General features: G+C 41.9%; 2 protein-coding genes across 2 annotated transcripts in view; both read right to left on the bottom strand.

Moving 5' to 3' along the window:
* The window catches only part of LOC111955877 (chloride anion exchanger), a 14,594-nt gene extending 4,582 nt beyond the window's left edge, over nucleotides 1–10,012 (bottom strand). Inside the window, exons 1-14 of the mRNA XM_023976232.2 lie at nucleotides 9,841–10,012; nucleotides 8,944–9,083; nucleotides 8,338–8,448; nucleotides 8,002–8,162; nucleotides 7,682–7,846; nucleotides 7,162–7,314; nucleotides 6,074–6,156; nucleotides 5,832–5,979; nucleotides 5,542–5,655; nucleotides 5,052–5,129; nucleotides 4,056–4,151; nucleotides 3,799–3,905; nucleotides 2,849–2,918; nucleotides 2,638–2,730 (exon numbers count right to left, since the gene is read on the bottom strand). Coding sequence (XP_023832000.2) covers nucleotides 2,638–2,730; nucleotides 2,849–2,918; nucleotides 3,799–3,905; nucleotides 4,056–4,151; nucleotides 5,052–5,129; nucleotides 5,542–5,655; nucleotides 5,832–5,979; nucleotides 6,074–6,156; nucleotides 7,162–7,314; nucleotides 7,682–7,846; nucleotides 8,002–8,162; nucleotides 8,338–8,448; nucleotides 8,944–9,083; nucleotides 9,841–9,956 — 1,635 coding nt within the window. The 5' untranslated portion in view covers nucleotides 9,957–10,012. The remainder of the gene's footprint in view (nucleotides 1–2,637; nucleotides 2,731–2,848; nucleotides 2,919–3,798; nucleotides 3,906–4,055; nucleotides 4,152–5,051; nucleotides 5,130–5,541; nucleotides 5,656–5,831; nucleotides 5,980–6,073; nucleotides 6,157–7,161; nucleotides 7,315–7,681; nucleotides 7,847–8,001; nucleotides 8,163–8,337; nucleotides 8,449–8,943; nucleotides 9,084–9,840) is intronic.
* Nucleotides 10,013–16,630: 6,618 nt separating this feature from the next.
* On the bottom strand, nucleotides 16,631–24,325 carry LOC111955869 (pendrin-like). The gene is made up of 19 exons (XM_023976222.1): nucleotides 24,291–24,325; nucleotides 23,969–24,078; nucleotides 23,569–23,765; nucleotides 23,200–23,364; nucleotides 22,750–22,902; nucleotides 21,914–21,996; nucleotides 21,358–21,505; nucleotides 20,715–20,828; nucleotides 20,550–20,627; nucleotides 20,365–20,460; nucleotides 20,036–20,142; nucleotides 19,464–19,533; nucleotides 19,281–19,373; nucleotides 19,066–19,161; nucleotides 18,589–18,840; nucleotides 17,717–17,771; nucleotides 17,229–17,374; nucleotides 17,039–17,122; nucleotides 16,631–16,934 (listed from the first exon to the last, which is right to left on the bottom strand). Exons 1-19 carry the CDS (start codon nucleotides 24,323–24,325, stop codon nucleotides 16,911–16,913), a joined length of 2,106 nt encoding a protein of 701 aa, XP_023831990.1. The 3' UTR covers nucleotides 16,631–16,910.
* Between the last annotated feature and the right edge of the window lie 502 nt (nucleotides 24,326–24,827).

Below are 24,827 nucleotides of genomic sequence, written 5' to 3'. Positions count from 1 at the left end.
TGTGGAAAGACAACCGAAGAACCATTAAAATACTGACATCTGAGAGTGTAGTTCTGGAACTAGAACTTGGTTTCTGTCTCTGAGACCTGGGGAAAGCAAAGAGATTTAGATTTTATTTTGTCAGCTCATCTTACTGTAATTTTATTTTTATGAATGATTTTTATGAATTACCTGTACCTCCACATGAGTTGCAACATTACGAGAGTTATCATTTTAAAGGGATTGGGGATGATTATTCATTACAATGTAGAAAAGATCTGATGGTCTCTGTTACTTACATGTACAAATTTGTCCCTGCTACGCAAACTCGACACACCATTGCATTGGTTGCCATGGATAGTGGCTGTTGTTATAACCTGTAAGACAACATGATACACAAGAATGAGACAAGTTCTGTGTATGAACCGATGTGGGCCAAGATAAGGTTTTGGCACCTCTTATCTGGTCTCGTAAGGTGGAAACATCAATAGATACACAGTATTTTCTACAGGTAAATGTATACCTTTTCACAGACTTTTGTGTTTTCAGAGTTTACTGGATGTTTCTCCAGGATATGCAGCATGGCATCGTGGAGAGTAGGGAAAAACATGGACGACTTCACCTCGTTGTCAAAGAACATACAGCTGTGGAGTTTCTTCAGGATGTACGCTTTGGACACAAGGGATGGATATCGTTAGATCAATCACTTCACCTCTATTTGTTTCAGGAGTGATTGAATTCAGCTTGAAGAGAAAAAGGGAGAAGGAATAGATGGGACAGAGGCTTGTCTTAAACCAGCTTACCGTCACATGCCACAATGTAGACCTCAACTTCAACCCGAATGAGCTCTTTGAGTGCCTATAGAACACAGCAAAATATCAGTACCCAGTAAGTAGAAATACTCTGGTAAAATATACACATCATCCCCACATTCCACAGGATTGTAACGGAAGAGTTTGTTTATCCGCTTTGAGTCCCTTGAGGGCAGAGACGTCGAGGAAGGAGACGGCTGAGAAGTCCAGGATCAGGCTGTGGACGTCTACTTGGGGACTTGGATGTTGGCAGGAAGCTCAGAGTTCCAGTTCACCTGGACAGGAAGGTCCTTGAAGTCAGTGGGCTGGTCCAGATCCTCCATGTTGCTCTCATCCTCGACTCCTCAATGGGCCCAGAGCTGGTGAGCAGTAGGCCTTTCTGCACCGGGAGTACCACAACATTACCACAACCTCTTATTGTGAAAACCTGATACATGTAGAAGGGGATCTTTGGGTCCATCCACCACTATGGGATGATGATTCATTTGTTTTTCATATACATGCAACCCCAAGACCATACTGATAAGGCATGTAAATGGGATGAGTACCTATAGGTAGGTCCTGCAGCGTGTGCTGATGTTGTTGATTTTGGATTGCTAAAAGTATTGTTGTTGCCACAGGTGTGAAACTAATGTTTTGGGCTAGACTGATTTATGACATGCTATGGCCATTTGAATTAACTTTATGATACAAGGGGCTCTTGTAAAGTGTAACGGGGTAACTTTGTGAGTGGAAGTTATGTTTTGAGGGTTCTAAGGAGACAGATAAGTGCACCACTACTCACAGATGTCATCTGCAGCTCTCCTTTCTTTAGAAGTTTCCTGATCTTCCTCAGGGTTTTTTCTTCTCAACACCCTCAAAGGGTTAAAGCCCACCTGAAAACACATCAAAGTCAAGTTGAACCTAAATTAGCAATTGCACACATGAAAGTGGAGGTAACTGTTACACATGGGCTTTATGTGAATGAGGCATATTGTTTACCACTGCCTTGGCCATCATCAGATCAGGTTAAACTTAATCTTATCTTATCTGCATGTGCTTAGTGTTTAGTAAGGTGCAAGTAAAACTTTAGTAACACCAATTTGTATGGGCACTAATGCTATAGAACCTGGTATTGTAACGGTGCTTAGCTCTTCCTCCTCCTCGGACGAGGGAGAAGAAGGATCGGTGGACCCATACGCAGCGAGGTATGATGACATAATGAATTTATTAAATAAGACGAAACACGAAACGACAACTTGAATAACTACAAATAAGAAAACGACGTAGACGAAACCTGAACATGGAACGAAAACGTCCATTACAAAATAAGAAAACGACGTAGACGAAACCTGAACATGGAACCGAAAACAGTCCCGTGTGGTGCACAGACACAGACACGGAAGACAATCACCCACAAACAAACAGTGAGAACAGCCAACCTATATATGATTCTCAATCAGAGGAAATGAATAACACCTGTCCCTGATTGAGAACCATATAAGGCTAATTAACCAACACACTCCCACATAGAACAAACAACACAGACTGCCCATCCCAACTCACGCCCTGACCAACTAAACACATACAAAACAATAGAAAACAGGTCAGGAACGTGACAGGTATACTATATTACCTCATACAATGAGGTGGTATTGACCTTCATGAGTTTATTTGATCATTCTTTATGACCTTTTTCCATTGGATCAAATCCGATGAGAAAATAAGATGTCTTAATAAGTAGATCCGTGAATCATTACCTTATTGTACCATGTAATGGAAATTGTAATGCAAAAGGCCTACGTGTAAATGTGTTTGGCAGAATTCTTCATTTTACACGTCTAATTGTGTATAATTGCTTACTTACAGCTTCCACCAGCTTGCCTCTGAAAAAATCTATATTGGCAAAGAAGATGGGTGACGGTATCCTGAAGATCTTAACACCCTCTGGCTCATAGATCTGGAAAGAGATATATAAACAATAGAACAAGGACCATGTGTAGACACACCATCTTCACAGTCRTGTAAGATWAKAAMATAWTGGTGAGTGTCTTTAGTCCACATTACAGCTTACTCACACTCATGTAATCCTTGCGGTCTTTGTAGATATCTGTTCCTGTGATATTGGCCAGGACACTGCAACGTGGGCTGGAATTAAATGTATGCAGAAATGTCACTATGACATTGTGTTCCAGGGTTGGGGTTCATTCTGAATTGAGTTGTGAATTGGTCTTTAATTCCAATTCAATTATTGAATTTGAATTAAATGTGAATTGGCCACATCCCACAGGAAGCAGCATTTTAATTGAATTTGAATTAAAGGAAGTAGAATTGAATTCAATGAAATTCATTGTAATTCAAATGGATCATTTATTCCATACATCATTATGCACATGTTTATTTTGACATCATGCATGGTTTCCAATACTTGAAACATTTCATTTTTTAAACTCATCCTCCTAAAAAGAGTATTAAAGAATTAACAGTGGTCTGGAAATATTCTAAGATAATTTTGTCTGTAATAATTCATAATTCACTTACACGTTATTAAATATTTAGAAAAATACATTTCCCACAATGCATTAAATCCAACACTCCAGAATAGAAGGGAACACCTAAACATTTTAGGGTAAAAATACAAATGAAACACTGACATCTGAGTTATAATCCCATTTTTCTTGATGGTATCTGTATTCTTGAGTAAGAGGTGGCAGATTTTTTGGGCAAAATATTTATCAAAGGAATGAGACTCGTCTGTTTCATGTCTCAGTTGAATTTATTTGAATTGCTTTGAATTCAATTATACTTCCTTTCATTAAAATTCAATTCAAATTATGCTTCCTGTGAGGTGTGGCCAATTTAAATTTGAATTTCAATACTTGGGTTGAATTGAATCAAATTCCGAAATTTCGAATTGACCCCAACCCTGGTGTGTCCACCTCCTAATAACATTGAAACTGACAAAGAATAAAAAGAGACACAAGTTCAACTTTTTTTTAGGTATTTGGAGATTTGTGCCCATACTCACAACTGAGCCCTGAAGACAACGGTGAGCAGCTCGATCCCTAGACCTACAGCCAGCCCCAGATCCAGCCCCAACAGGATGGAAGCCAGGCAGGTCACCASCCACACCACCTGGATAAAGACATGGAGGGGAGACAGGACAAGGGGATGCYGGATGGAAGGGATTGGAGGAAATATGAGTTCATTATTACAGTTGGTAAAGACATCKCTSCTTGTTTCCATTTTAGGTGCAGTTCAGTGGGAGTGTCTCAGAAGACTCACACAGTCGGGCCGGTCTCTCCTCCACAGGTAAGGGACTTCTCTGATCTGCATCAACATCCCCTTCAGGTTGACTATGACCACCGCCCCCAGCACCGACTGTCAACACAGAGGGAAAAGGTCAGGCAATGACATCTTTGATGATCAGTCACAAGAGTTGCACAAGACTTCCATCTAAATTCCAGTGCTCCTATCTACTTCATACAGTGTGATTCATTACGTAATGTTCTAATCTTAGATGTTAAGTCCCCTATATGGGGGACTTTGAACGGTTCTGGACTGGTTCCGACTGACATTTTGGTGAATGCCTTAGGGTCCAGTGCAATATAATGCCAGAAAGACCCATCTGTCTGCTCTCCGCTTCCGCTCTCTCAGCAGAGCTGACTTGAAGTGTCAGGTTTCAGACCCCACATTTGCATAGGAAGTGATATGTCACATTTTCTGACCTATCCAGACAAAGAATCGATTTAAATGACAGAGCCCATATAAGGTCTAGTGAATCCAACGGTTGTCGTTTCATCTCACTTTAATATTCTCAGCCGGATTTAAGAGCTCTCAACATGAAAACATACTAAATTGTTTCATAGAATTGAAACAAGAACACTTTCCCTTGGTCACAGACAGACAAAATCACTTAGTGCRTAAAGCTGAAGGAAGCATTTCAGTCTTTTCAAGCCRTATTGCCCCACTTTTGTTGAATAAGAAAAACAAATAATATGTGATTTTCAATATTTTCATTATATTTGTACTATGTACTTGAGCTTGTGTCCTCAAAAGCGASTACACCTCAGCAATTTATACAACTTTTTTTTTTTACAGAAAGGTGAGTTCCAGAACTTTCTAAAACTATGCAACATAAAACTATGCAACYTTATTGTTTATGGCCATCTCATGAAAAATAATTACACTTGGGTATGTCTATTTAGGCAGAAATCAAAATGTTGCCCTATCATTCAACTCCTAAAGTCAATTATATTGTAAATACTGAGAGAGTTTTACCTTTGGAAGTGGCTCCAATAAGAACCCGATAGCCAAGGTGACGACCATCACGATGAGCGCTGACAGTAGKCCAGCGATCTGAAATGATGAAATTACACTTTATTTTACTCACATTTAYCTATTCACAAAACAACTACAGATAAGCACTGTTTAATCAGTGTTTCCCTTTGATATATTTAATAAATTATCATAATTTACTAACTTGGTGCATTGTAACTCTGAGCCAATTCTTTCATTCCTCACTATGTACTGTAGATTATGATTCACGACAAACTATATCACATTCTCTCTCCCATTTGTACAATTCTATCTGGTTTGGACTATGATAAGTTATCAGTTATTATTACAATAAAGATAGGGAGACCCAAATAGGTCAATATTTCATAACTTTTACGGCTACATCTCTTGGATAAAGAACTTGTACAGGAAGGAACTCTAAGTATGGTTGTGTGTCTGTATTCTCAGACAGCCTCTTGGTTTAGTAGTTTACCTGYGTTTTACCACCTGTACTCTCCTGTACCGCACTCCTGGAGAGAGCTGTGCTTGCTGCAAACGACTTAAAGGCTGCTCCAATGATGTTACTGGCCCCAAAAGCTATCAGCTCCTAGAGAGCAAAACAAGGACAAATYCATGTTTTGGAACTGTTGATATTAGTTCAAGTCTTATGTTGATAGTTTGTATTAGGCTGACAKCCCTCATTCACAAGCAACAATAAACACATTTTTCTGTACCACCTCGGCTTCCAACCCCTCCTCCTAATGTTCTGGTTTTGGGACTCACCTGATTTCCGTCTATGATGTAATCGTGTTTGACTGAGTAGACCTTGGCGACAGAGAAGGCTACAGCAAAGCCCACTATGGCCATAGGGAACGCCTCAACAGCAGTCTGCCCGAAGATCTGCATGTTCGGGGCCATAGGTGACTCATACCTAACAGATTGAGAGGGAGAGATATTGTTAGATTCTTTCCCATCTATTCTCAGCCATTTTAACATGCAGCAAACATCTTTTTATATGTGCTTACCCCACTGGAATACGGCCGACAACATCAACTTTATAATTCACCCGGAAGTTGAATGCATAGGAAACGCCACAAGCGATGACAGTCTGCCAAAGTCATTACCAAAATCAATGTATCAGTTATTAGCAGGACTAATGCAATCTGGTGATAAAACAGTATATTTCAAGAGAATCTGGTTACCTTGTCAACTTTTACACAAAGCTGTGACACACTGCAGGCRTWTTGTACATCAYWAKAAGTTWATGTATTTTCCTACAATTCACCTGATTGTCCTCATCTGCCGTACTGTGAGTCAGTGTGAGAATAAAACATCAATACTGTACGTTTCACAAAAGCTGGCTCCTTGCTACAATGGCATTGTGCTTTGGATCAATACACTCTTAGAAAAAAGGGTTCCAAAAGGGTTCTTTGGCTGTTCCCATAYGAGAACCCTTTTTGCTTCCGGGTAGAACCCTTTTTGCTTCCAGGTAGAACTCTTTTGGGTACCATGCAGAACCCTCTATGTAAAAGGTTATAGATGGAAATCAAAATGGCTCTACCTGTAACCAAAAAGGGTTCTACCCGGAAACAAAAAGGGTTCTCCTATGGGAACAGCCGAAGAACCCTTTTAGGTTCCAGATAGCACATTTTATTATAAGAGTGTACTACGATAGGAACAAGGGAGTGACTGTTCAGGATAAGAATAGCAATGCTTCCCGATGCTTATCTGTGATAATATGATCTGTACTTTGTGCAAGTACATACTCATATTCAAATTTATATTAAATAGTGAGACACATCTCCATAAACAGTGCCCCGCACGGGGATGCCTTTTTCTTATCTCTTTGAAAAAAAGGTGCTATCTAGAACCTAAAAGGGTTCTTCGGCTGTCCCAGTAGGATAAACCTTTGTAGAACCCTTTTTGGTTTTAGGTAGAACCCTTTTGTTTCCAGATAAAACCCATTGGGTTATTTTTTCTAAGAGTGTAAATTCAATGGTGCCCCGTATGAGGCTTGTTCTTGCCACAATGTTTCCCAATTCTGATCTGTGTATGCTGACATATAGACCTGTAGCCCCAGTTGTGATGACATAGTGCACACAGTGCCACTCACCATGATAACCTCTATGGGGATTGGAACAGGCAGCTTGGCTTTGTATCTATCGTTGATTTCCTTCACTATGAACACCACCACCATGATCAGTATGGACGTCACCAGGTCACACACGTTGGTCTTCTCGATCTGGACAAAGATCTTCTCCAGGGTCTGAGGAAGACGTCAGTTAATATTGATGACAGTAATGAAGAACCAGTTACAGGGTGTGAGAGTTCAGTCAGAGGTCTCTACACCAAGCCATGACTCATGAATTATAGCTTTTTCTGAAATCTTGTGCGCACTTGAGGAAGCCCTGTGCTTAACTGTGTAAGATAAGATACAATGAGACACTTGTTTAGCTTATCAACACTGTTTTATTCTTCAGCGCTTTAGAAACCGATCAGATATGATGGATAAGATTTGAGGGTGTTAATGAATATATATCTGTCATAGCTAAGTCATTGCATATTTGGATATCAGTAGAAAAAATAATACTGAAAGACATTTGACCTCATCCTGTCTCTCTTCCTTGACTTACATAGACGATGGACAGCGGTCCACTGAGTCCCGGCACCACCAGGCCCAACACAAACTTCAGCTGGGACACCAGGATGTGGACAGCAGCCGCGGTGGTGAACCCAGACACCAGCGTGTCTGACAGGTACATGACGATGAAGCCTACCTGCAGCAGACCCATGGCCAGCTGGCAGAGAAGCAGAGGACTCATGTTAGAATATGGGAGAACCCGTCCATAGATAGAGAGAGGGAGTCATTGTTCATTTTAGATTCAGATTACAGAGAGATATGAGTAATGTACAGTACATGAGTGATAATGCTGAGGTAATGATGGTGTTTTACCTGCATTATCCCCATGAGGAAGGTGACAGAGGCGGCCACCATTACTCTCTGCTCGTCGCTGGTCAGCCCCTCAAACCCAGTGATGTTGACTGGGGGGCCTTCGTCAGGCACAAGCCTCGTCACCACTGCACCCACCATGAGGCTCAGAACAGGGAACGCCCCTGGAGTGAGTGGGGTGAGGAGAAAGAGAGAAGGAGCAAAGATGAGGATGCAGGGGATGGAATGTGGAGAGGTGGGCAGAGAGAGGGTGGTAAGTACAGTAAAAAGGTGTGATGGCTTGTGATGGTCAGAGCAAAACACTGTACACGCACACACACACACATGCACAGTACTTACCTACTGAGATATGTCTGGAAGTGCCAAGGAAGAAGTAGATGATCACTGGGAAGAAGGCAGTGAAGAGTCCATACCATGGAGGGAGGGAGGCCAGCAGGGAGTATGCCAGACCTGTCAATCAAACAAAAACAATGAACAACAGTTTACAGTGCATGTTAAATAACTCCACCATAAGTCACTGGAGACTACGACAGCATTCAAGAGTCATCATGATCCAGATGTTTTAAGTATCTATTGGCTCTACTGTGTGCCAATGCTAATATGATAATGTGATAATAATGCCTGCTAATAAAGATACGTTAACATCTCTTCTTTCAATAAACACCTATTAATAGGTGTCTAGGATCAGATAATGTATTTTAGGTGATACCACTATCGGACCTGATTACAGTTCTGTAAAACCATAGTTCATCAATATTCTTCATTTTCAACAACAGCCCTCTCTCTCTATCAATGCTCAAAGTGTATGTTTTTGTGACGTTAATGAGGAGGTCTACAGTTCTTTATCAAATTATTTCTCAAAAAGTGCTATAGGAACTGCTTTGATAGATCCGAAGATGCACACTGGTTGATTGAGGTGGGTTAGAGTGTGGGTATTAGCTTCACCTTGTAGAACAGCTACCAGTCCAGTGCTGACCCCAGATACAATATCACTCAGAAACCAGTCCTTCAGCTGGTAGATTCTCATCCAACCAACGAAAGGCAGCAGAGAGAGCGCTGCGTTCTTAGCTCGCTTGAGGTCACAACTACAGTTAACACACACACCATTTTTAGTTAGACTCCACAGACATTACTTACCAGTAGTTGATAACATCTAAGTATCTTTATGCACACATTTTGGACATAGAGTATGTAAGATGATAGGACTGATCTTTAAACTAGATGTATGCTTTTAGAGGACAGTTACCGTATCTGTAAGCAAACTAAAGACAATCAGGGCGTCTCAGGTAAAATGTCACGTGGGCCCACCCGTCCACACCAAATGAAGACTAAACTCCTACAGTGATTTGAATTGTAATAACTGACAACTGCAACTGCACTCCTACAGTGATTTGAGTTGTGATAACCGACAACTGCAAAGCAGTTTCATTGTTTTTATTTCAGTGATGTCTGAGGTGTAACTGCATTAGAGCTGTCAAATCAGCAAACAACTTCCGGGAGTTTACCTACCGSGAACATTGCCATTGGACGCGCTGAGTTGCATTAATTATAATCCCAAGCAACCTTGTTACAAGTTGATACACTGGAATGTGTGTTGTAATAATCGTGACAATGACCAAAGGAGCAGCCGCTCACCGATTTGATACCTCTTAATGTAGTTACATGTCCGACACCGCCAAAACACCAGCTATGCAAGTGTCTGCRATCGCCGGTTAACTCTTGATCTGATTGAATTTAGGCCGAAGTGTTGCGTCCATGCACTGCAGCTTATCATAAGGCTACCTTCAGTGTTACACAAAACAACAAAAGCAAAACAACAGAAGAAACTTGATTGATTCTTACGTGAAATACTGCTTGACATGGTGCCTCACTGTCTTATGGTGCCTGTGGATCTTCTCATGTTCYTCTGCGAAGGCGTCCTCTGAGTAGAGTGGCCTGGTGACCACATACTGCTTCATCTTTACCCTCTTCTTTTGATGAGTGGTGCGGCACCTGTTCCTCACAGGGTCTCTGAGATCTATCAATCACATTTTAGTGCAGGTTCCTGTCATATKTTTCCCTCCTGCCTTTGAAAGTAACTTGACACAGACGATTACTGTGGAGCTGCTGCACAACAAAGGTACAGCTACCGCCACACACTAACTAACTACATCAGCCTGTGTCATTAGTGTCACAGCTCTGTGCTGTCCAGTGGACCAGCTGCGACTGGCATGGCTGGGCAGGGCCTGTGCTGCTTGTCAGCTTTGACTAGGTTAGAGTGGTCTGGGTTAAATAAGGGTTCTGATACCATTATAATACACAGGAGAACACAGGCAAGGTTGTCCTATATTACAAATAGTTTTTACTAAAGGTAATACAAAATAAAAAACTCTTAAGAAAGTGTTGTGTCACCAACTGCCACATCCAGATATCAGATGGAAAGATAGAAAGTGTCTTAATTGATCTATCTTTAATAGTAATAAATGATAAGCAAAGTACTAGAATAATACATAACACTAACTCTTACCTTACTAGTTTATCTGTGTACGCAGCTTCAGTGTATCCAAACTTTGCCTGTCTTTCTGTCTCTTTCTCTCCGCARAGAGGAACACCCCGAGATCATCTGGGATCCTTGGGAATGTTGCAATTAACAAATCCACTCTACCGGGTTGCTTATCGTTCATAGATGTAATTATTAACAGCAATTATYATGCAGTCGTCACACGCCAGCCCAGCCCTATCCTTGACCATTGTTCTTATGGATAAATGCCCTGGCACAGTGCCTCAACTTTCAATGATGACTGAGTGTGTCTGAGATCCCCACCTATGGGCAGGGTGGGAAGGACTGGACAGTGGTCGTGGGCTGTACACTGGAGATCAGTGGACGTTTCGTGGTAGAGGTTCAAGTTAGGGTTGAGGTTAAACATGGATGAATATGATGAGGGGTAGCAGTAKTACTATACAATAATAACCCGCTCTCAACTTTCAAACTGGCTAATGTTGTGAGATTCATTGCAGCGACACAGAAGGGATATTGCTGTTCATCTGGGGTTGGGGTGTCAGTGCAGGGGGATGTCTTGTTATACTTAACAGTAGGTCTTACATGAAGCCTATCTAAAGCACACATCTGAAGAAATTCAAGAATAACAATGTACAAATATAATAGTAGTTGTTTTCATCATACCTATAGTACATGCTGACCACTTGTGTCATACAAAGCCCTACAACATACCTATTTACAGCCTATATATATACACCATACATCAGGGGTCCTTAATTACATTCAGACACAGGTCAATTTATTCTTGAGTGAATGGTCGGGGTGCTGGAACATAGTCATAAATAATTTGTACACTGCAAATTTACCCAAAGAAGCCCAAACAGATTTAGTATTTGACAAAATATTTGACAAAAAAGGTTTGAATCAAACCTTGATTACATTGGGATACGATCACATATTCCTCTCTATTTATGTGTAGGACTACTTGGGAACAAATGTCCTAAGCACAGGGGGGCCGAATATGGCACGTTGGCCTTTTGGGGAACCCTGTAGCATAAATCATGGACCAGATCAAACTGAATTTTCCCTCTCTATGAAAACATATTACATTGACCCAGATCTTGTTGTGTGACCAGTTGATAAGCTACAGGTATCTCTGCTTTATGTTATCATCACAGTTTTATCACTGTAAATAGTACACGTTTTTGTTGGCTTTCAATGCTGCATTCCAGTCAAGCGAAAATAGTATGTCTGTGGGAATGACCTCATAGGTGTGTGTGTGTGTGTGTCAGTGCGTGTGTGTGTACAGTATGTGTATGTGTGTGTAGGGGAAGGTTACTTTAATCTCTGTTTTTATTGTATATTTATTACTTACTGTACCCGACTAAACATAATTGGGGTGTATGTTTTGAAGGTTGACGTTTAATGTCATGAATCTTGCCCTGGAGGCAGAACTGAGCGATTTACTCTAGATTGGCCAGCTGCAAAGTCAAAATTGTCTTTATTATAAAAATCCATGAAAACAAAAATGTACTTTTTGGTCTTAATTTAAGGTTATGGTTAGGCATTACTGTTAGTAGTGTGTTTAAGGTTAGGGTTAAGGTTATGGTTAGATTTCAAATCWGATTTTATGATTTTGCGACTGTGCTAGCTAGTGACCACTAGTGCCTCCCGAACAAGATTCATGACAAAAAAACGCTWACCTGCTTCTGTTCTGACCTTCTCATGTTTTTGTTTTTTGTTATAGACCGGGCCTTTGTTCTCCAAGGCTTTGCCATGTGTGTTGTCAGATTTCTAATGGCTGATAAAGGCTGGATTGCTCCGTTAACGACTCCAAGGACAAATTGTTTCCACTGACTCCCTACTCCTGCCCTTTCCACTCATAAAGGCAGATTAAAGAAAAGAAAAGTCTCTCACAGCTGAGGGACTTGGTTGTGACCTATTTTGACAATGATGTGATGGAGGTATGTGATTGAGGTATGTGAAGAATTACTAATATAACTGTTTAATAACTGTTTGTGATGGTCTGTTTGCGTTTTAGGTTTTTGTGTAGGTTTTTGTCATTTAAAAGTACAATTATTGTTGATTTGTCATATGTGAATACAATTGGCTTGTGGAGAAGGTGGAAAGTTTTAAGTTCCTCGGCATACACATCACGGACAAACTGAAATGGTCCACTCACACAGACAGCGTGGTGAAGAAGGCACAACAGCGCCTCTTCAACCTCAGGAGGCTGAAGAAATTTGGCTTGTCACCCCGAAAACACTCACAAACCTTTACAGATGCACAATCGAGAGCATCCTGTCGGGCTGTTTCACCGCCTGGTACGGCAACTGCTCCGCCCACAACCGTAAGGCTCTCCAGAGGGTAGCGCGGTCTGCACAACGCATCACCGGGGGCAAACTACCTGCCCTCCAGGACACCTACATCACCCGATGTCACAGGAAGGCCAAAAAGATCATCAAGGACAACAACCACCCAAGCCACTGCCTGTTCACCCCACTATCATCTGGAAGGCGAGGTCAATACAGGTGCATCAAAGCGGGGACCGAGAGACTGAAAAACAGCTTCTATCGCAAGGCCGTCAGACTGTTAAACAGCCACCACTAACATTGAGTGGCTGCTGCCAACATACTGACTCAAATCTCTAGCCACTTTAATAATAATTGGATGTAATAAATGTATAACTAGTCACTTTAAACAATGCCACTTTATTTAATGATTACATAACCTACATTACTCATCTCATATGTATATACAGTACTCTATACCATCTACTGCATCTTGCCTATGCCGCACGGCCATCGCTCATCCATATATTTATATGTACATATTCTTATTCATTCCTTACACTTGTGTGCATAAGGTAGTTGTTGTGAAATTGTTAGATTACTTGTTAGATATTACTGCACTGTCAGAACTAGAAGCACAAGCATTTCGCTACACTCGCATTAACATCTGCTAACCATGTGTATGTGACCAATACAACTTGATTTGGATTTGATTTGATTTGTACAAGAGTACAATAAAGTACATTAAATAAAGTACAATAAATTAACATGTCTCATATATGAATGAACATAACCTACGTACTTTTCCATGTATCATTTAGTGAGTTTTCAAATAGTCCGTAAATCATTAAATCAATAAATCACTCCTGATATGAGCTTGGCATGTCCTCGCGCATATATAATAATAACTATAGAACAACCAATAAACAGTACGGTAGTCTTCAGCAGAGAAAACTGAGAACCTTTTACAATGTGATGATAAACATTTGGGCTTGGGAGAGAAACTTAGCAAAACAACGATGTATGTCAGGTTGTCCCCGGGAACAGGTTCCATATGGGAGAATCCTAGCAACTATAGCACCCACTAGAATGTGCTGAAGACTTTTAAGGGTGTTTTTACAACGTAGACTTTAAACCCAAGTAATAAATATCTACAGTCACAACCACCGGTGGAGATTAGAACACAATAAGCTCATCTTCACGACAGAATTATTTAACAATCTCAAACCCAAGACGTGGTTTATAAAGTTTACAGATGCTGTCAAATATTAATTACTGATAATATAATCATACTTTTCATCACGATGCCATGAAAGCAGATCAGATGATGGATGCTCTAAGCCCCATTGATACCTGGCACTGAACGTGGACAAGATCAGGACAAAGGACCCACGCTAGAACCAGGTATAAATGCGGCTATTGTTCCAATCATTAAGATTGGAGCAACCTGTACATACTGAAACAGTAACCAGCTTATAGATAGAACACCTTGATCTGAATAGATAAAAAGGTGTGTGTGAGTCTTACAGTGGTGACTAGGTTAGTGACTGAACGGAAAGCAATACTTATTTTTAAAGCTTACTTGACACTACTCAACCCACTGTACAAGTTCTTGCCTCTCCCATCTAGTAAGACTGTACTTCCCCAAGTTATAAAATGAAATATAACTCTTAAAAACAAGTGTTGAATATATCTTATTTGAGATACATAGAAAGTTCTGTTCAGACTCACCCAGCCACTGTAGTCCAATATGTTGAAGAATGAATGCCGTGTGTGTGTGTGTGTGTGTGTGTGTGTGTGTGTGTGTGTGTGTGTGTGTGTGTGTTGTGTGTGTGTGTGTGTGTGTGTGTGTGTGTGTGTGTGTGTGTGTGTGTGTGTGTGTGTGTGTGTGTGTGTGTGTGTGTGTGTGTGTGTGTGTGTGTGTGTGTGTGTGTGTGTGTGTGTGTGTGTGTGTAAAGGAAATGTGTACATACGGTGATAAATGTCTTTACACAATTCCCACAATTAGTAACACAACACTATCAAGCTTACTTCACAGTAACCCACACAGGAACATCAGGGGAAAGCTAGGGCCGTAATCTGCACAAACAACTCATCCCTCACACGTGGCCAGAGGCAGATGAGGATATTTTGATTGACTGGGAAAGMAAATATGACACTAAATGTAATATTTCACAAAGCTTTAATTGTACAATAAAATCCAGAAATATTACAAAAATCTCTTCAAAGCCAGCAGAAATGCTTGCAGTCCATATTTAGACATGATTAAAAGAAAAACAACTTTACAATTCTGCTCTTGGTATTGCTAGTACACATTTTTTACAACAGTCTAGTCTGCCTTTTATTGTAGAGTTGATGGCTGAGAACGCAACATTGCCTCATTCATCTCGTAATGGCCTTAATAAAAAACAACCAACCAAACCCTTTAAACCAGAGAGGAAAAGCGCAAGGTTTTACTCTGCCCAAAATCTGTCCACAAAAATAAGCCAACGAAGTGAGGAATTTTTGTATCAAATTTGGTCAACAAAAAATGGAATTGATAATTTGCTATGTGAGACTTATTTMATCGAATAGAAGTTTCATAATGGTTATAGAACGCAAGTTACGCAAAAACAACTTTATATCGGAGTTGTGCCTGTTGTCAGAGATAGATGGACTCATCATGGATATAACTCATTTTAGCATGGACATTGCCATTGAGGGCTTTCAACATTTTACACTAATCAACTGGGTGGGGATTCCTACGAGTTGGGTTGCCTYGCTACCCAAACTGCTTGCTCCAGCCAAACGCTTACTCCATGCCCGCAGATGTTATTTTCTTCTCTGCAATGAGWCTGGATCTAAGTAACTCCCCGACAATTTCTAGAATGGAAATCCGGTTTAGACCATCTYATTGGTCCCAAAAACCGAAGGGTTGGCCCAGAGCCAGAACACACGTGGGTAAAGCGGTGTTTGAAAATTGGTCATTGGCTTTGATACTCCTCTTGCTTAGAGATMATCTAATCGCTGATGACTTTGTTTTGTAAAACACCCCTCATTTTGACATCACCGCAAACAACTTCAATGAGGGCAGTCTCAGACTGGAGTATGTAGCAAATGATAGAGCAGCGGAACAATTCAGTTAGAGTCATCAGGCAATGAGTTTGGAGAAATCAGCTAATGAATGAATAAAAAAATAAATGGAGATAGCTTCAATGGCGCTGCCCATGCTGGTACAGACATTATGATTGCACCGATACTAAGATGAGTCCTCTATCTATCTCTATGGCTTGTTGTTCATACATGTATCTACCCTCTCATTGGCTAGAATGGTCTCACCTGATCTCGCCACCTTCCGCCTGCCTTCCATCTTTGAGGACATGTGTTTCCATTGTTAGATATAATAGACAATCGTTGTTTACACACACTTCAACTCTTCCTGTATGATATCACTTCCTGTGCAGTGGATGGGTCTAGGAGAAAAAGTCTGTGACGGGATTTGGGATGTAGTACCACTCGTTTCTCTTGTTAACTAAGTAGGCCACACATAAAACAGAAGTGTCTCTCCTTCCCTCTTCCAGGTTCAGCCGAGGTCCTCCGATGTCCCTTCCGCCCCTTGGGAGTGCTCATCTCGGGAGGGAGGAAACTGAGTGTTTATAACACAGATCAACTGCGACTGCACGGATGAGCAGGACTTCTGTATTTATGCATTTGTTCTTCCGAAAGCCCTCGACACAAACACAAACAATGGTCCTGTTGTCGAAATGCGCCCAAGGAAAAGGACATGCCTAACTCCTGTTCTACTTCATCCCTATTGATAKTATTACACTTGTAAAAGAGAAGGACCTTGACATAGCAGAGAGTTTACAATAATATAAATATATACATCTAAATGAGTTTATTATTCATGGATATAATTAAGACACTTTACGGTTGTTAAAGAGAGATATCAATGATCGCTGCCTCAAATCACCCTCTTAGTCCAACGTTACACTCAGTTGGCTAAGTGTAGCTTCCCCTGWGTTTGAGCTGTAGTCTGGGGAAAATCCATTGTCAGTGTCCCCTGATTTGACCGTGGTCCCTTATGGAAAGTAATGAGTACTGGTTGATCACTCCGTTCACAGAGAACACAGATACACGGTCAGCTCTTCTGCGTTTCTGTGTTAGTTGGAGAGTCCATGGATTGCCTATGGATGAGAGAATTGGATGAATAATGGACAAAATTATGCCTGTCAAACATTCTGATGCGATTGACAATAAAAGAGAATGGAGTGATGAAAATAGTTCTCACTCTATGCTGGTTGTCATAGGTCTCAATCAGGTCCTCTTCCTCAGTGAAAGGCAGTGGCTCCTTGCAGTCCTGCATTAGAGAAAGCTAGGCACAGGCAAAGACAAGATAGCAAGGTTAATACAGTCTTTAGTCAGTTGTTTGAGCATCAATTAAAATCAGAGAATAAACCACAGATTTCCGGTTCACTCACCCCCTCAACCATGGCATCCTGCATGCTCCCATTGGCTGTCTCCAGTTTGATGAAGAGGATGGCATCGTGGACAGAGAGAAAGAGGAGATCTCGTATGACCTCCTCGTCGAAGAAGGCCAAGGCTTCCATTTTCCATACAATTTCATCTGGAGTGTTAGATGCCAGTTAGAGAGACCAATAACAYCAGCAAAGAACCCAATGCAGAAGGCAGGGGCTGTCCAGTGCTGAAACAGACTGGCACAGACACCKCCAGTTATCAGAATGTGAACCTCCAAGCAGGCCAACAAAACACAACCATTACTATGACATGGACATTTTGATAGTACAATCTGCTTTTAGTTCATTCTAATCCACTTGGCAGCATTGKACAAACATTTTACAGCAGAATTCTTTGTAAGAAAGGGATAGCACTGTCCRGATAACACTGCTTACTATGCTCAAGACTTTAAATAGTGACAAATACTGTATTTTTTCATCCCAAACCGTACCGTCACAYCCTGCGATGTAGACATTGACTCCAATGCGTAGGAACTCTTTAATGACCTGTAGAGGACAGAGGGGGATAGATTAGTGTGACACCATGCCATTTATCTCACAGGGTTAAGCTCTGATATCACTAAACACACAAACCGTCTAAACACACAAGCACATTCCTGCACCCTGAGATTGCTACAGTAAACAGTAAACCCACAGGGCATTATTTAAAGTTGTATTCTGAGGTTGTTGAACCGGAGAAGTTTCACTTCTTTAATAAATTATGTGGAACTCAACGTACGCTGCACCTTGGTCCGTTAATTRTACAAACGACCGTGACAGTTTGACTAATGATTACACCCTAAATCAGCTAGATGCATGCAAGATTGTGCGATGCAGTATTGAATGTGTCATTGTCTGTCACCTTGATAATTCTCATTTTTCTCTCGATCAGTGTTGTAAACTGTCCTGATGGGTACAGAGAAAAGTTTTGTATCATGTAGTAGCCTAAACCTATCYCTGTTAKATTGAGCTGGGTGAATGGAAAATGAATGACAATCATCCAACTGTGATAGTAATAAGGCCATGTTCATAAAAAAACAATAGTCCTCCCTCATCTTAAACGTCACCGACCTCCACTGAACCATACAGAGGATATTTGTTCCTTTAGTTGTGTCATTTGTGCATTGTCATGAGCTGGGGCACTGTGTATAAGCTGTGACATGATGCCTCGTCATACAGTAGATCACTAGCTCAAATGACGTCAGAAAGATGACTCACTATAACACTGTAGTAAGGGATCTTTTGTCTTTGAATGAACTGTAGTCTGTAAAATCTATTCTATAGAATATCATATGGATGGTACCAGTAGTAGAGTTCGACCTACCAGTCTGAGGGACTTGACGGCCACCACGTCTAGGAAGGAAACGGCTGAAAAGTCCAATACTAGGCTGTGGATCTGGACCTTAGGTACCGACACCCTGACTGGTAGCTCCATGGCCCAATCCACACGGACCTCCACCTCTGGCACAGGCCAATCCCCGTCCTCCACCTGCCCGGACTCCCGCCCACTGTCCCGCTCGCTCTCGAAACCCTTGTTGTCGACACCCAGGGAGACCTCGGATACCACCTCCCCGGTCTGGGGGAACGGATGTTCAACCAATCAATCAACCAATCAATCAATCAATCAATCAGTCAAATGTAGTTCCACAACCAATCATAAAATCCTAACTGGTTACCAGGTACTGGAGCTCACATTACAGAGCAAAACTAAATGAGTGTAAAGGATTGAAAGGAGACTGAAGATGGAAAAAGATTCTGAGCTGAACAGATGAATGTTATCAATAATCAGACTGTATCGTACCTCTGTCGCCCTCAGTTTCCCTTTCTTTATGAGTTTGTGAATCTTCTTGAGGGCCTTATTCCTCTTCTTGAACACTCTGACAGAGTCAAACCCCACCTGCATGTCAAAGGTCAAATGCACAACAAACTTTCATCTTGCCTGCTTGTAGAATGAGGCCTATCCACAATCTATACAATCTATACAATGTCAAGGGGAAATATAATGAGCTCAATCACCGTGGCTCTCAATCGCTCTTTGAAGTAGTCAATGTTGGCAAAGTAGATGGGAGCATTGCACTTAAAAATCTTAATTCCGGGAACTTCTGCAATCTGAAAGAGGAAGGCCTAATTATTGCATTTATTTCTGGCWTCCATTTDTGGTATATATTAATTAGAGTTCAAACATATCAGATGTCTTACATTCTTGTAGTCTTTCATGTTCCTGTATATGTTTGTGCCGGGTATGTTTCCAAGTGTAGAGCATGCAGGACTATGAATGAAGAGGAAAATATATTTTTTATAAATAAAATATATTTTTCTTAGTGCCATCCTCATCATTTCTATTTTGTAGACAGACAATATAAATAATGACAGTTTAAACTAGGACACATCAAGCATATGGATCCTATAATGTTTTTGTAGTTATTTTTTTATGCTTATTTGTTTTATGTTATACATCAGTGGGTTTGGGAAAGGTGATATTTCTAATGACAAGAGCTGAAGACTTCAAAGCCATCCTAATAGCCTTTGATTACAGAAGAGGCCTGCTCAGTGTTACTCATAGTCTCGCCGACTGATGTTTATAGACTCTTATCTACACAGCGGTGAAGAGCACGTGGTCAAACACGCGAGCCAGGGAAATCTTTTGATCTTGTACACAACAATATCTACATCAAAATATGACATCTAAACTAGGCCTTCACAGAATGCATCTAGTATGTGATTGGTACTATGTAGTGTGTTACGTGCTATAGGTGTTATGTGTCACTCACAACTGTGTCCTGACCACCACAGTTCCCATCTCAAACACCAGGCCAGCCAGCAGTCCCACGTCCAGTCCCAACACCACAGAAGCCAGGCAGGTCGCCAGCCAGATGAACTGGGAAAAGAACAAGTTTCAGCTTTAACTTTTGATGAGATCCAGCAGAGAAAGTCRGAGTACAATTGTTACATTGAAGTGAAATAGAGTGGATTGGGTGACATCAATACACTCTAAGGTATCTTTCCTGCCAGTGATTACATGAAAAGTTATTCCATGTACACCAAGTACTACAGTACTTCAGGGGATTGAATGTGGATGGTGCTCTACAGTGTTACTCACACAGTCTGCTCTGTTCTGTCTCCACAGTGTGGGCACCTCTGTCACCTGCATGAACATTCCCTTCAGGTTGGCGATGACGATGGCTGCCAGCACTGACTGTGGGASCAATACAGAGCTGGATCAGTTGTGTTAGTCTACATCAATCCCATTTCACACTCTGCATTATCATTGAGCCCTTTCCTCACCTTCTGCAGGGGTTCCAAGAGGTGCCCCAGAGCCAGGATCACAATCATTACCATCACAGCTGAGATTATACCAGCCATCTGTAGGAGTAGTACACACGTTTGTAACGGCACCCTGTTATTGTGTGTGTCTGTGTTTTTCTTACCTATAAGTACTGTATAGTGTACCTGACTCTTGCCACCGGTGCTCTCCTGTACAGCGGTGCGGGACAGTGCAGTGCTTGCCACAAAGCCGGAGAAGCAGCCACAGAACACATTGCTGAACCCGAACGCTATCAGCTCCTAGGTCACACAGYGAGAGAGCCTGGTCAATCTACTGCAAATGATACATGGAGCATRGCACACGTTACAGCTGAGAAACCAGTGTCAATCTGCAAATGTTGTTCTTCAACATACTGTACCTGTGCTCTGCAGTGATGTCATAGAGACTAGGGCCTGATTTAGAAAACATTTGCATTGGTGCTAATTTGCAATATACAAATCCGGATTTGGTAGGGAGTGTTGAGTTACTGTAAACCCATTGAATGAAGCATTTAAGTGATACTTACTATCAAAACCAACACAGTGTTTTAGTGGTGTACTGACTATGTGTGTGTCTGTGTGGAGTGACTCCAAAAAAATAGATTTTGGCCACAATACTCACATTGTTTCAGAGAGACATTAGGAAGGTCATATTAAACTCTTGGTTATAGACACTCTTACATCACAGGTCGACTCCCACAGCGTGAGAGAAATTCTGCTTTGGGAAAGAACATGATTGGCAGGAAGTTTGGAATGTACAACACACACACAAACACACACACACACACACCTGATTGCCATCGATGGTGTAGTCGTGTTTTGCAGCGTATACCTTGGCCACAGAGACGGCCACTGCATAGCCCACTACCGCTGTAGAGAAACTAGAACCCAGAATGTTCCACAGCAGCTCTATGTTGGGGGGCTGAGCTGGAGCAAACCTGTGGGACAAACACCCCACAAGTTACATTGGGAAACATCTTTTTTTACAGTTTTGATATTGTGTTTGATTTAGGAAGTGTACAGTACTCAATTTAACAGAATTTACATTTACATTACATTTACATTTACATTTGTTGAATTTAACTCATATTGTTATTTAAATAGTCTTTCAAATTATGTTTGGTATTGTTGGGAACGTTTCTCCATGCCATTTGTTGATATTATTGTTGGAARCATTTGTTAATACTCTGACGGTAACACTACAAGCCAAGGCAGTCTGGTTTGGATAGCACCTGCTGAATGACTTAGGAGGAGGAGGAGGAGCATACGATTCTGTCAATAAAAAACTCCAGAACATCCTCTGCTTGGGGACAGGAAACAGGAAGTGCCACAGGAAGGGCTCTCACCCCCTGGGGATGCTGTGCACAATGCTGGCGTCGTAGCGTGACTCCAGCTCAATGGCGTAGGAGATCCCAGCGGCAACCACGGTCTGGGAGAGAGGGGGGTGGATTGGGGTGGAGATAGAGACAGTTGGACACAGGAGAGGTGAGAGATGATGAGTTACTGTCAGGCTAGTGGGTGTAGCTGGTGTAGAAAGTCAGGCGCAGGAGAGCAGAGATGAGTGAAACAACACACTTTACTCGACAGCACAAAGTAAAACAATTTACGAAGTGAAAAAGAACGGTTGCCACAAAACATGGGTGATAAACAGCACCCGGTACAAACCAGCCGGAACATTCCGAAACCTGAACAAAGAACAATCACACACAAAGACATGGGGGAAACAGAGGGTTAAATACATGACCAGTAATTGGGAAATGAAAACCAGGTGTGTGGAAAAACGAGACAAAACAAATGGAAAATGACAAATGGATCGGCGATGGCTAGAAGACCGGTGACGTCGACCGCCGATCACTACCCGAACAAGGAGAGGCATCAACTTCGGCCGAAGTCATGACAGTTACTGTACACTTAAACATGTATCACACATGTAACACACACATATGGGACACAGTAGATCCATATACAYTCATTTCATCTTTAGGTTATAGTTATTTTATCACTTAGGATAATGTAACTTGGTGGAGAAGTTCTAAAATCCCCCTATTAATAGTAGCCCATGATATCCTCAGAATTCTCCGTAAACCCTATACATGTTTGGATATTCTGCATTTCATAGAATCTCAAACACGGATCATTTCACAACAGTAAAATATTGACCGTGAGCCATTCCATTTCCTACCACAATCACTTCGATGGGGATGGGGACGGGAATCTTGTGCCGGAATTTGGTGTTGACCTCTTTTACAGCCATGACGATGACAATGGTGAGCAGCCCGGCCACCAGGTCAGCTATGTTGGTTTGTCTGATGTTGGTAAACACATCGATGAGCATCTAAACAGAAGAATTGGTCATGTTTGGTGATCTTTATGTCTGACTCTATCCCTGAGATGTGCATTTTGTTTAATGCAAAGCAGGCCATCAAATGAATCTAGTTGGATAGAATGACCACTAAATAGAAAGCTCTTTTGTTGTTATTTTGTCAATAACCATGTGTTATTTGATGGAAAGAATATTCTAGGCTGTTTAAAAAATATAATTTTTTCATTAATTCTCCGACACTAACAGCCTATCAAAAGGGATCTAGACAGATGTCCTTCTACAGTGTGTTTTAGAGTATTAGACCCTCACGTAGAGGATGGAGAAGCAGCCGCTGTGGTTGTTAGTGGGGACGGAGAGGACTATCTTCAGCTGGGAGATGAGGACGTGGAAGGCAGCAGCTGTGGTGAAGCCGCCCACCAGGGGGTCTGACAGGTAACGGACCAGGAAGCCCACCTGGAGCAGCCCCATTACCACCTGTATGGGGAGGAACACCTGGTCACCATGGAGATACAGTAGACCACATGACTTGACCAACAAAAACTCTGGATCCAAGTTAAAGGCTATCAGGCCCCAGAGTTGTTCCTCAAGACCTTATATTAATATGAACAGAATGATATRAGATCATTGTGGGACATCAATGTCTTCCTCTTTGCACTGAATCTTTAACTCAATAATTACCTGGAACAGCCCGACCAGCACAGTCATGGAGGATGCCACCATGATCCTCTGGGCCTCCATGGTCTCCACGTCCACCACAATCCCATCAGCCTTTGTTCCATTCACAGCGGTGCCATTCCCAGGAAGCAGGAAGTGGTCATCGGGGGCGAGGGTCAACACGACAGAGCCTACCATTAGACAGGTGACAGGGAAGGGACCTGAGGGGTGGAGAACAGGCAAGGGAGACACCTGATAAGTGCACACGCAATTGATGCCAACTTTGTAAATGCATTGTTACATATACGACTTGATAAGTCTCTGCCTCATTCATTAAACGTCCAATCACAGGAGATGGATGAGTTCATTAGTCATTGGTCAATGGTCAGTCCAGGTGTCTGTCAGGTGAAGGGGCGGGCCCTACCTACAGAGATGTGTCTGGAGGTGCCCAGCAGGAAGTAGGTGAGGATGGGGAAGAAGGCAGAGTAGAGTCCATAGACTGGAGCCACGGACACAAGCAGGGCATAGGCCAGCCTGGAGAGGACACAAGGAAATTAAAACCCCAGGAAATGAGCAGTGTTAGTTTCCTCAACGTCTGTATGAGAATTGACGAGTGTCCAACTGCAGCCTGACATGTTTACCTCTGTCAAGATTTTGATGGACTCTGCAGTTTTCAAACAGCTATGTTACTTCAAAGAGCACTAAACAAAACTGTGCTAGCTGAAATGGTTCCAAAGCAGCTTTGCCATGGGTGATTAACAGTAGCGAGGAAAGACGCCATTTGGTCCCACTGCGATAATCAAAAAGTTTGCTATTTGTGGAATCTACACTTCGACTACAGTCGGTGTTGAGAAACACTGGGACACACCGTTGTAAACTGCACACCAGACCAGTGCCTAACACAGAGATGACAGTCACTGGGAAGCCACTCTCTTAGTGGGTATCTGGAGAGCGAGTTCAATGACAGGAAAGGACTCCTTTCACAAACCTTCAGCGGGCCTGCCTATCTGAGCAGCTGCATGTGGAACAAAACACATATTTAATCGTCAAACATTATTAACAGTCAGCATAGATACAGGACACAGACAGAACCAGACAGACAGACAGACAGACAACAGGACAGACAGGACAGACAGACAGACAGACAGACAGACAAGACAGACAGACAGACAGACAGGACAGGACAGGACAGACAGGACAGACAGACAGACAGACAACAGACAGAACAGACAGACAGGACAAAGACAGACAGACAGACAGACAGACGACAGACAGACAGACAG

Source organism: Salvelinus sp. IW2-2015, linkage group LG3 (assembly GCF_002910315.2).
Source record: "Salvelinus sp. IW2-2015 linkage group LG3, ASM291031v2, whole genome shotgun sequence".
In the NCBI taxonomy this organism is placed as follows: Eukaryota; Metazoa; Chordata; class Actinopteri; order Salmoniformes; family Salmonidae; genus Salvelinus; species Salvelinus sp. IW2-2015.
The sequence above is the reverse complement of the archived record's forward strand: the minus strand, read 5'-3'. Positions and strand labels throughout refer to the sequence as shown.